The following is a 12,453-nucleotide window of genomic DNA, read 5'->3' as shown; positions in this document are numbered from 1 at the left end:
CCCTGAAGCAGGACTACAAAGAAAAGAGCCACTCACAGAGCTCCCGGATTCACTGGCTGTGCCTTCCTAGATCACACAGGGCGGGGGGTGGCGGCGGAGGGGGGCGGGGGTCGCAGCCTGGTCTTCAGTGCTACCTCCGATGCAGCAAAGCATTCTAAAGCTCCACGGAGCTGCGGGTCCTGCTCAGAAAGTGAGTGTCCTTCAGGGCGCTCATCTGACCTGCAGGGGTTTTGGAGGCTTGGTAGTGCGGAGGAAGGAGAGCCGTGCTCCGGATGGAGACGCTCTGCTGAGATGTCAGGTGTCCCCCATTAGGGAAAAGTCACTCAGGATTTCTGAATCAGCACAACGTGTTCTGCCACCGCCTGCAGCGAGGATCAACACCAATCCACCACAAAATCGGCCTTACGTTTCTGCATGCAATTCCTGGAGCTCTTTGAAAGAGCTGATGTTCCCTGGCTAAGGGGTTTACTGGAGCCCCTGAGGAAATGTGGCCCGTGGGGCGCAGAAACAAAACCATCAAGCAAGAGTCTGAAGGAAACAGGGTGTCCAGTTCCGGAGAACCTCAGGAGACTGGTTTGCATGATTGCACCTTGGCTATTAAGAGTCCCCTGCTCCTTGAGACTGCACCAGTCCACTTGGGGAGAGAGCCCCATCACCACACCTTCAGCAAACACTCGTCCTCTCCGAGGGCACACAGAAACGCGCGCGGGCTGTTTTTCCCCTTAAATGACCAGTTTCGCTTTACAGACCCACAAAAGCTTGGACCACATCGAGAGCCCCTCCGGCAGGCACTCTGACACTCTGAAGACGGCATCGTCGACCCCGCGATTTCATGACAGTCTACTTTGAAACGCCAACGGTACATAAAAGTTTTCCCTGGAACTTGATGCAATCCATTCAGGAGCTAAAAGGTGTCTGTGTGAGCTCTGCACCCTTCCAGAAAGCAAGCTCCAACCGCAAACCAGCTCCCGGCGCCGCCGGGGGACCCGCGAGCCCCCTCTCTCGGGGGCGGGCAGGGGGAGCAGCGACTGTGCCCCAGCTCCCCGGCGCCCGCGCAGGAACTCACCGTGAAGCAGGAGGGCCGGGAACAGGTACGAGAGCAGGAGGCGGCACAGACCGGACATCTCCAGTCCTCCTCCGGGACCGCCCGAGCCGCCCGCGGTCCAGGGACGCCGCTCCCCGGGAACGGCCGCGGCGCCGCGCGCGCTCTGTCCCCTCGCCTCCAGCCCGGAGGACGCGACGAGGCGGCGGCGCCAAGCAAGGCGAGAGCGGCGGCGCGGGGACACGGGCGGCCGGCCCAGGCCCCGCGCGTCAGGCTGCCGCGGCGCGCCCCATGCCCGGGGGGCGCGGCGCGGGGGCTGCGGGGCGCGCGCTCCCTGGGCGCCGTCTAGCCCCGCGCTCCCGGCCCGGCCCTGTCCGCGCTCCCGGCCTCCCCGCACCCGGGCCCTCTGCGTCCCTCCCCGGCCGCCGCCGCCGCCGCCGCCCCGCGCGCCGCTCCGAGCTGCAGTGGCCGCCACCGCCGCCGCAGCTGCAGCTTCTCTTCATATTTCCCGAGCGCCGCCGGCGGGGCAGCCGGGCCGCGGGCCGGGGGAGGAGCCAGGGGAGGAGTCGGGGCGGCAACGCCGCGCCACCGCCTCCCCGGCCGCCGCCGGGGGCAGGGGGCGCGGAGACTTGAAAGGGCGCGAGGGGCACCGCCTCTCCTGCCTCCCTCTCCAGCCTCCTCCCGCGTCCTCCACTCCAGCCCCTTTCCCTCCTCCCGCCTCCTCCTCCCTCTCCCTCCCCGCCTCCGCTCCCCCTCTACCTTCCCTCCCCCTCCCAGTTCTTAACCTCCTCCCTCCCGCCAGCATCCCCCTCTCCCAGCCCCGGATTCAGCGCCCCGTTCCCTTCTCCCCTTCGGCCGCCGCGCCCCCGCCGGCCAGGAAAGAAGTGCCCTTCCGGCCTTCACCCTGGGCACTGTGGACCCTTTCTTATCCCGCCGCAGGGGACCACTTGTGAAAGGTGTTCCTAAAGGGGGTGGGGGGCGCTGCAGGGCTAGGGGACTCGTGGAGCGAGTCTGAGAAAAGTCCGCTTGCAAGGATTGGGGTGTGTGTGTGTGTGTGTGTGTGTGTCCGTCCCCACGCGCGCGTGTCCGGGCGCAGAAGAGAAAAAGAGACTAGGAGAGACGGGAGATAGTGCAAAGAGGAGTTGAGTTCTGGAAAATTGCTCAGGGTGGGGATGAGGCAGCGCCTGCTCCCTCAGGGGTGCAGTGAGCGCCTTCACCAACAATCTACCCCCGTGAGCAAGGAGCCCTGTCACAGGCCCCAACCTGTGAGGGGAATGGTGTAGGCAACAGGAGCCCTTGCTCTTCTTCCCCTTCCAGGAGGCAAGTGACTTGTTGAAACACGGGAGGAATCTCCGAGAACACTCGCTGGCAGTCCCCAAGAAAGTACACCGTGGCGCCTTCTCTGGTTCCTCCTCTTTCCCAGCCCAAATCTTGATTTTATCTGTGTTCTGTGGGCCTTTGGGAGTATAGTCAATTTTACAGTGTCTTTTAAGACCCAAAGGCAGGAATGGCTTCCACTCTCTTAATTCCCCAGGGTGCTGGTACAAGCTGTTTCTGTCCATGGCAGCTCCCCCGCAGGGTTGATGTGCCAGGGCCCTGGGATTTCTCTGGAGGCCTCTCCTCTGCAGAGCTCCTCCATGGGCCATTCACCAGCTCCCAGGAGCTTTATCCAGCCTCTTAGGCTAAATGTCACCTCCTCCTCACACTGGGATAAGGAGCAGCCACGGGACCAGATGGAATCAAGAGAACATTTCTTGACTCTGCTAGTGTTTTTCATAAATAAAACACTTAAAAAGAATGCCTAATTTCCCAAGAGAGTTCTTGGCCCCTTTGAACAATGTAACAATTCAACTCCTTATGCTCTAGACTTTCAAAACTAGTGGGACCTTAGCATGGGCGTAAAACTTAGTAAAATAGATAAGAATACATTTGACAGTTTCTACTTTTCTGGGTTTTTTTTCTTTTTTTTCCATGAGAAAGCCGTGGGTCTTTTGATGGGATGGTGCTGATACCGTTTGATGTGCTTTAATTTTTATCACCGTCATTATCGTCTTTCCATCTTCAATATGAGGGATCATAACATGTACCACCTGCCTGGCTCACAAGGGTGTTGTGAGGATTCCGAGCCAATGTTTGCAAGTCTCCAAGATGAAAGGCTCTGGCTGTGTGAGAGGAGGGCAGGTTGAGCAGGAGCGTTCTTTTGGGCTGGGCTTGCTTTCCAGCATCTCTCCTGGGCCCACTTTGTTCCAGGTCTCTCGGGCTTGTCCCTGTTCGGAGCTTTGGGTAGCAGATTATGACTTGTTGGATTTGAGTGTTGCCCAAAGGTCAATCGTGTTTAAAGCAGGAACTTGGTTTCCTCACGAATGTTGGGCAGTTGGAAATGATGTAAACAGCATACTTGGCTGCTTAAAGCAGAACATTAGCCTTGTCACCAAGAACACATACTAGGCAGTGTTTAGCTTTTCTATGCCTTCTAGTCATTTGATGCTTTTTTAGTCTCTCGGCGAATATTTGAAAGAATCAAACAACAGGAGAGAACATTAGGGATGGTGTGTTTATGAATAAGCAATGGGGTCGATAGTACTTGAAAAATGTTAAGGTCATTCATCACATGTTAGCAGAAAAATTAGGTAATATATTTAGTTAAATAATTATTTGGTTCTGTTATTTAAGAAAAAGAGGAAGAAAACCAGCAGGCCAGCCAATAATTTGGTGTCATCTTGACAGTCAAGTTGATTCAATTTTTGTTTTTCCAACTGGTTTTACTGGTGTGGTATAAACATAGCCAGAATGATGTCATCAGTTTAAAATGTGTTTTGCCAGTTTATTTCCTACATGTAGTGTCATAGATTTAAAGGCTCGACCCTCAACCCTCAACATAATATCCAGCCAGAGTCGCTGCTCCCAGAAATTCCCTCATCGCCTTCTGCCTTGTCTTGGCTGTAGGGTTCACTCTCTGTATTAGTTTTCACTTTTGCCCTGAGTGTGCTCGCTTCTGGGAGGGAATAATGAAAACAACAGTAGGAATTTGTCTTAGAGTGATTACATAGTATGTGGCTATCCGCTTAGAGTAATAAAATTGGAATGAGGGCCTTTTCTGGGAGGTAATAAGGTGGCTGTGAGCTCCAGCTCAGAAGCTGGCCCCTGCAACCTGTGCAAGGAATTTCCCCAGGCCATTTGCAAGGACCAAGCCTTGAACCTAGCGTCTGTAGCTAGGTCCTGGTGATGATGGGAGAGTCCCTGGCCGGGGCCCCTGGACCAGATACCCTCAGCAGTATCAACCCGTGTGTTACAATAGTCAGAGCTACTCATAACTAACTTTTGGCATGTTGATGCGGAAAAGGAAAGTCAAAGGGGCTGAGTTCTTAGGCACGTGGCAAATCAGAGGCACACTTGGAACTCCTGTGATTGTTCTGTCACCAGCTCACGGGGCTTCTCATGTGCTTAGGGAGTGGTCTTTTCCCCCAAACACTGTTGATCCTAACTCAGAGCCTCTGCAGTTGGCTCCATCTCTGAGTCAGAACCACACTTTGCTCTTCCCCAGTTACTCTGAGTCATGAGCACATTTTCTGGAATGGACCGTGCTTGCCACATAGCTCAAGTGATCACCTAGGCTTGATTTTCTTAGGAGGGTGTCTCAAGTGTTAGTGAGCAGAGTAGTGGACAGCTCAACTGCATCGTTATCCCAGGAGGCACAAGGACCAATGTCCTTGAAAACCTGTGCCAAAATTTGGTTTCCTAATCAGTCCTTGGGAAAACTGACGAAAGGTGTAGAATCATGCAAGTCATTTGCAGCCTTGGAGATTTCTCAAAGAAAATGACAGTTTCAAGAAGGGTCAGAGGAATGAAAGCATGAATTCTGAAATGTATTTAACTATGATTAAGACTGAAATTATTTTACTATTGCTGCATCCTCAGAAGATGGGAAGTGTCACTGGGAATAGACTTTTCTCAAAACTTGCTGGACGTCAGTGCCCAGCCTGCGACACTGTAGAAATGCCTCTGAGTGTGAGAGGCTGGAGGCTAGGAATGGCGTCTAGTCATGACTCAACCCCTCCGAGCACCTGCGTCGGTTTTTTCAGTCTTTTGCTACCAGCAGGACTTCAATAGTTGATAAAGACATTACATTTAAAAAATCTTATACAGCTTCTGTAAGAGGCAGAGCTAGTAACATTATCCTGAGGAGTCCTTAGAAAGGGACATACGTCCGAGTTACATTTTTAAAATATGTTAGTTAGAACAAATTATTTTGAAAACAAAGTATAGTTTAGATAGATATGTTTCTGAGTGACATGGTCTTCTGAGCTTCAGAAATTAAAGGTTACATCCCATTGTATCTTCATAGCGGTTATCTGAAGAAACCACTAAAATATTTGTAAGCCTAACATTCATTCATTCATTCATCCAGTCATCCATCCAACATGTACGTATGAATCATCCCAAAACAGGGAGAGAGATGCGTGAGGATGGCCCAGCTTACCCATCCATTCATCCTGTGTCACAAGTCTTCGCGGGGCTGATGACAAGACTTGGGACCCTTAACGCCAAAGGAAAATATGAGATCAATGGGAACAGGAGGCAATAAGGGACCTCAGTAACATTTTTGTCTATACTTTCATGTGCCCCTTATAATATCCTTTCTTGTTGGGCTGGTTGCCCTGTATGTCTAACTGCTTTATCTGCTTAACGAGATTACTTGGCTTTTTGAGGTCAGGAAGAAAATTGGGTATTATGTTTGCCTCTCCTCCCCCCAGTCCCTTCACAAGTCTTTCCATAATGGGCATTTGTTGGGCTGATAGATGAGGCAGGATAAGATCAGACCATCAAGAAAGAGTCTTTATGAGACCAACACCACCCTAAGCCACCGCAGCACACAACTACAGAAACAGGAAGACACAAAAACACTGGTATTCAATCTGAGCACGCCCTGTGTTGTTATGGCGCACATAGCAACGCTCAAACATGTTTGTCAAATGAGAAATGGGAGGCAGTGTGGCGCGCTTGGTAAGGAGCCAGGTTTGCCAGGCTCAGGTCTCGCAGCTCGAGGACCTGGGGCAAGTTACTTAACATGGCTGTGAAATGGGGATAAGAGTAGCATATATCTGCACAGAGTCAAGCGCACCCTAAAAAATAACTCACTGACAATGATGACTTCAGACTAGACCATACATTCTCAATGATGGTGAAATCGCCCGCAAGAGGGTGAAAACTGAGTTTTGGTGGGGAGAGGGTGTTGAAAAACAAAACAAAACAAAACAAAACAATACTAAACACCTCTTATGATTTGTGGTTCTCCAAAGGGGCACATTGCTTAAACAGGTGTACTGTATATCCACATTACTTACAATTTAATGGGGGCAGGAGGCAATTAGGAATAAATGTCTAAAAGCCTCCTTGGGGGCCAATAATGAGAGAAGTTGGAGCACGAGTACTAGAGGAATAAAGTTAAGATTAGTCCTGTTATAATTAATCATATAGCAAATGTTTATCATAACTTCATTTCTTTAATTCACTTGATATGTTTTGATTATATGAAACCAAATATGTTTTACTTCAACTGACCATCTGGTGTGGCATTCTACCATCTGATTACATCATCATAATATCACATTCAAATATTGTTTATCTTCGATTTAGATACTTGAACAATTACTAACTCTCTTCACAGATGGGAAAGCTAAGGCCAAAGAGATTAAGTGGTTTGCCTAAAAGTCATACAATCTTCGAGGGGCGGAATTGGTAGGGTTCCTAACTTCTAAAGAAGGTGCTACCTTCAGCTCTATGGCCCTACCACCAAAAATAAATGCCTTTTACCTCTTGGAAGTAAAACAAAACGAAACAAACCAAACTTTGAGTTAGATGTGTTTTGAGACATGCAAGCTAGAAAGGCAATGCCCTTGAGGATATTTGGACATTTCTTGCAACTGTCATCTGGATGGTTGTTGCTGCAGTTCCCTATTTTACATGTAAAATATGCAAACAGTCTAATTTCTAGAACAGATTATTGCAGTCTGTAAGATAGGCGGGCTGAGCAGAAGGTCACCAAAGTGCTGCCCGCTACTGTGAGTCTCCGAACTTCTCAGCATGAGGGCGTGCCCAGCCCCATCAGAACGTCCACGCCTGTGTTAGTGTGCTTTCGGTGGTGTATGTGCACGGTGATGAGCTGTGCAGGCATAACCGTATATGCTCTCATCTCCTCTCCCTGAAATGCAGCTCTCTAAAGCAGTGTGGCGCTTAAACAGAACAGTCCTCCCGGCCATCAACAGCAACATCACGGAGTCCACAGTGACGCTTAACTTCCATGTTTGTGTCACACTTTGTAATTCTCAAAAGACGTCCAAGTACATGGTCTCTTTTGATCTTCATGCAATTTGGTGAAGGCCAGAGGACCGCCAGGGCTGTTCTGATGTAGGGATGCCAACTCGAATTTCAGAGAGGATTACGATGTCTCTGCTAAGATCTCATGACACAGAACACTTCACAATTTTGCATCTCCATGCACTGACAATATTACTTTAGCTATATCAGGGCACAGCAGGCCCTAGCTTAGGCCTAACTGTTTTATTTTTTATACAGAACTTGGTGTCCTTGCTGCCTCTATACTTATGCAGGCAGTAAGGGGAATCTTTTATATATAGACACAGGATTCAAAAAGCACTAGAGTTTGGTTAAAAATAAATTAATCAGGGACATCTGAGTGGCTCAGTCAGTTAAGTGTCTGCCTTTGGCTCAGGTCATGATTCCAGCGTCCTGGGATCGAGCCCCACATTGGGCTCCCTGCTCAGTGGGGAGTCTGCTTCTCTCTCTGCCTCTCCCCCTGCTTGTGCTCTCTCTCTGTCAAATAAATAAATAAAATCTTTTTTAAATTTAATTAATCATATTAATCTAGGAAAGCTATAAGGGTATATAGTTTATTTTCTCGCATTTTATCTCTAGGTTTTTCATATACGTTAGCCTGGTGTTTAAATTAGTAGTTGTTTACAGACTCAATTGATTAGATGGGATCTAATGTTTTACTGTAATGGATCCATCAAGTCAAATGAAAAGCAGCAAATATGCTGGCAAATCATGCTGGAAAATAGACAAGGAGGTAAGAAACTGAGTCATGCACACCAACCAAGCTTGTAGAACAAGAGGTCAGCAGACAGTCAATCCATCCAGAACAAAGCAGCGTGCTTAGGAAGGAGTCTCTGGTCGTAAAAGTCTAATGCGGACCATTTGGCTGACCCCACACCAGTGGAGATGCCACCCAACCGTGCAGCAGAATAACACCACTAAGGACGGCTGCACAGCCACCCGTAAGCGTAGTGTCTGCAGGTGGACTTGGGCAGGTGGTCAAGCTGAACAGTTAGGCTGTCGGCCTTGAGGCCAGAACTCACTTCTTTCCTGATGGAATGGGAAAGGGGTTGAGTAACTCCAAAACAGTCGAAGTGAAACAGCTTCTTAGAGGTCGGACGGCTTTCTAGAAGGCCATTTGAAGACGGCTGACCCCACATATTATAGTCCAATTCAGTAACTCAGGTTTAAAATCTTAATCCAATCCCTTGGACACAATTTTGCACAGAAGACCCTCCATTCCCCCCTCCCACACACACTTCCACTGCTCTGTCCTAGAGATGTGACCTTCCCATGGAGCCCAAGCACTTGTGCCAAGCTAAGCCTGGCTGCAGGAGGTGGGTGCTAGAGCAGAAGAGCTACAAAGCACTGTACAGACAGCAGTAGTTATTACAACGAGTGCCAGGGGACAAGTCCACACGTGCAGGTGTCTGGCCCAACACTTAAAATCTTCACCTTCAAGTGTCCATCAATAGATAAATGGATAAAGAAGATGTGATATATATATATATGTAGATATAGATACGTATCTATATAAAATACATACCATTATATATAATATATATTCCATCATATATAATATATTCCATTATATATATATTATATATATATATATATATATATATATACCCATTATATATATGGAATATATTATGGAAATCCATGTATTACATATATATAATGGAATATTACTCAGTCATCAAAAAGAATGAAATCTTGCCATTTGCAGCCACATGGATGGAGCCAGAGAGTAGGATGCTAAGTGAAATCAGTCACAGAAAGACAAACACCATATGATTGCACTCATATATGGAATTTAAGTGACAAAACAAATGAACAAAAGGAAAAAAAAAGACACAGACCAAAAAATAGACTCTTAACTACAGAGAACAAACTAATGGTTACCACAGAGCAGGTGGGTGGGGCGATGGGTTAGGTAGGTGACAGGGACTAAGGAGTGCACTTGTTACGATGAACACCGGGTGATGTATGGAAGTGCTGAATTACTATATTGTACACCTGAAACTAATATCACACTGTATTTTGACGATACTGGAATTAAAAAACTTAATTAAAAAAAACAAAACAAAAAAGTCCCCCTCTTGGATAGTAAGTTCCATGGCTGGCCAGCTCAGCTCAAAGAGATAAGTTGGTGGTTAAGCATGTCTCTGAGCAGAGATGTCTGCACAAGCAATCACAGAAATCCTATTATAACAAAATAATTTGAAAACAAATAGCAACTCTCTCCTATAAGCCAAAGAACAGGGACAATCTAAGAATAAAGGAGAAGGAAAAGAAACATTACTGAACAATCTTAGAATAAAGCTGCCATATACAGAAAGCCAAACACAGAGAAAGGAAAACATTCAAAACCTTTTTTTCTTTGTTCAACAAATATTTATTGAGTCTTATTTCTCCTCTTACACATCCCTCAGATCTGAATTCAGAGGCCGCTTCCTCCTGGAAGCCTTCCTGGGCCTCAGACCATCCCGCACAGACTATTTTTGAATATTTTTGAGAATATTTTTGAAAATTAAAACCTGCGTTGCAAGTATAGTTACACATGTGGGGGAATCACTACCAGCAGAAACACTCCTGATTTGAAAGCCATTGGTTTTCTAAAATTTCCCCTGAAGATCTACTACATTATATCTAGGCCCTTTCCAAACACGTAGGATAAGAGTGGAAGGAACCATACTGATACACGTGATGGCATATTTTCACTTTTTCTACAACAATGGAGGCAGCATAGTGGGCTTTGGGTCCTGGCCTACTGATTACAGTTCCGACTCTACCACCTGTGAGCTCTTGTGCAAACCGAGTCTCAGGCTTCTCATTTGGGAAATGCTCATAATAGTGAAACAGCTACTTTTGGGGGCTGGTGGGTGGATGAGGGATGTGAATTACGTATAGCACAGTGCCTGGTCCCCAGAGGAGCCTCACTGATGTTTCTCTAGGAATCAAAAGGGGTGGGTGCAAGGGGCTGCAGCTTGGGCTTCCTCCTTTTATGCCCTCCCGTGTCCTGGGCCTCCTATTATAACATTGCTCGAACAGCCTAACAGCCTTTGGCATCTTCTTTAAATCATGCATTCATTCGATAAACATTTACTTAGCAGCCACTGTATTTCAGATGCTGTTTACATAAGTGCACCACTATTTTCATCAGAAAAACACAGAAGGGTCAGGATTAGACGAAGGAGTCTTAGAAAGATCCCCGTCTCCCTGGTGCTGCCCTAGGTCATGTTCAGCACTCATCTGACTTAGCCTCCTTCTTTCCTTTACCCTGTCTTCCCCAGATATACCAGAGTACCCTTATTTCCTCTGCCCTTATTCCCTAACAAAACAAGAACTGCATAAAAACCATTCATACTAAAATGCAAATAATTAATAAGTCTGAAGTGTTAGCATTTAAACAGCAGATGGAACCCTGACCCAGAATGAAACTGGAGAGGTGGAATTTCAGGAATCAGTTGGAAGTAGATGGCTATCCAAGCACTATCTTGAGTAACCACCCTGACCCCAGAGCATCTCAGTTGGAAGTAGAAAGAGATCCAAGTACTATCTTGAGTGACCACCCCAACCTCAGAGCATCTCAGTTGGAAGAAGAAGGACATCCAAGCACCCTTTTGAGTAACCACCAGATCAGAGGGCATCTCAACTTCTCAAAGCACTCACGTTGCCTGTGAGCCTCTGTGCTTGTATTTAAGAGGCTGCTCACTCCCTTGTGGGGGTGTGAGTGAGGGAGTGGTGGAGACTTGGCTTTGCTGTGTTTATTTTGAACTCTGGGGAAGCCAGATTTCTCTTTCGTTTACATTATGGCTGTGGTTGTTTTATGTTTTATTTCTCGCTGGAGGTGGAGAATTTGGTGACACCACTGGAGTGTTGTCTTCTGGTTTTGTTCTAACTTGTAAATGTTATCTCGTTCTATTCTGTTTTCCACTTTATGTAATATAACTTCAGTATCTAGATTACCTGAACCATTAATTGGGTTGCAAAACCCTTCCCTTTCCCACGTGAAAGCAGAGAGGAATATGAGACATGGCTACAGATAGTCGCCATACGAATTTAGTTAGATTTGTTGTTTTTTTAAAGATTTTATTTATATATTTGAGAGAGAGAGAGAGAACACGAGCAGGGGGAGGGCAGAGTGAGAAGCAGACTCCCCACTGAGCCGCGAGTCCGTGGCAGGGCTCCATCCCAGGACCCTGAGATCATGACCTGGGCTGAAGGCAGACGCTTAACTGACTGAGCCACTCAGGCTCCCCCATATTTAGTCAGATTTGTAGGATCATTTGCTTCTCACATGTGAGAAGGTTCTGTCCTCTCCTCTCCTTTTACTATCCCTTGGCTAGCCACTATCTTCTCTAAAGTATTACTGGGGAAAGGCTTGGAATGCACAGCATGACCGGAAGCTCTACCTGGTTTTCATTCTCTGTTTTGCTCAGATTGCTGTTATCTTAGGTTTCCCAGTGGCGGTTTCCCCATCATCAGCAGGCTGGGATGGAGATTCCTGGCTCCTGTTCTCTGCTGGCCAGTGACATCACGGATGAGTTCTCCTGTAATAGATAGGGAAGTTGGTACATTTCAATAGCTGGTTGGTGGTCCCATCATTGAATATGCTGATGGTCTTCCCTGTTGTCCAAGAGCATTTTATGAAATGGGAAAATGTGGATGACCCCTGGAAGAAGCACTTTGTGTCAGGATGGATTGCAGGCTCCAGATGACTCTCAAGGTGGGTCAAAGACCCCGAAAGTGGTTATGGTGGCCTGGGGCTGGGGTTTGCCTGTCCCGAGACCTAAGACAATTACTCTGCTATTTCAGTATTAACTAAGGAAAATTTAAGAGTCTATTTTCACCTGTGGGACTTGGTATGATAAATGTCAGCTATAACAAATTTATTTATAACTCATTGTAAAAATTAGTGTACCTGGTTTAAATAAATAAATAAACAGGACAGACTCTAGCAAACAACTTACTATCACTTCTTTTGTTTGGAAAGAGGTTTGCCCTTTTGAGGATGAAAGCAGAGACATTTTCGTATCAGAGTTCCAAAATAACTTTTTACAATTTCTATT

At 47.2% G+C, this 12,453-nt stretch overlaps 1 protein-coding gene across 1 annotated transcript in view; it reads right to left on the bottom strand.

Annotated features, from left to right (window-relative positions):
* APCDD1 (APC down-regulated 1) overlaps positions 1-1,534 on the bottom strand; it is a 34,391-nt gene extending 32,857 nt beyond the window's left edge. Inside the window, exon 1 of the mRNA XM_026495982.4 lies at positions 1,067-1,534. Coding sequence (XP_026351767.2) covers positions 1,067-1,124 — 58 coding nt within the window. The 5' untranslated portion in view covers positions 1,125-1,534. The remainder of the gene's footprint in view (positions 1-1,066) is intronic.
* Positions 1,535-12,453: the final 10,919 nt, after the last annotated feature.

This window comes from Ursus arctos, unplaced genomic scaffold (genome assembly GCF_023065955.2).
Source record: "Ursus arctos isolate Adak ecotype North America unplaced genomic scaffold, UrsArc2.0 scaffold_17, whole genome shotgun sequence".
In the NCBI taxonomy this organism is placed as follows: Eukaryota; Metazoa; Chordata; class Mammalia; order Carnivora; family Ursidae; genus Ursus; species Ursus arctos.
This window is presented reverse-complemented; position numbering and strand designations above follow the sequence as displayed.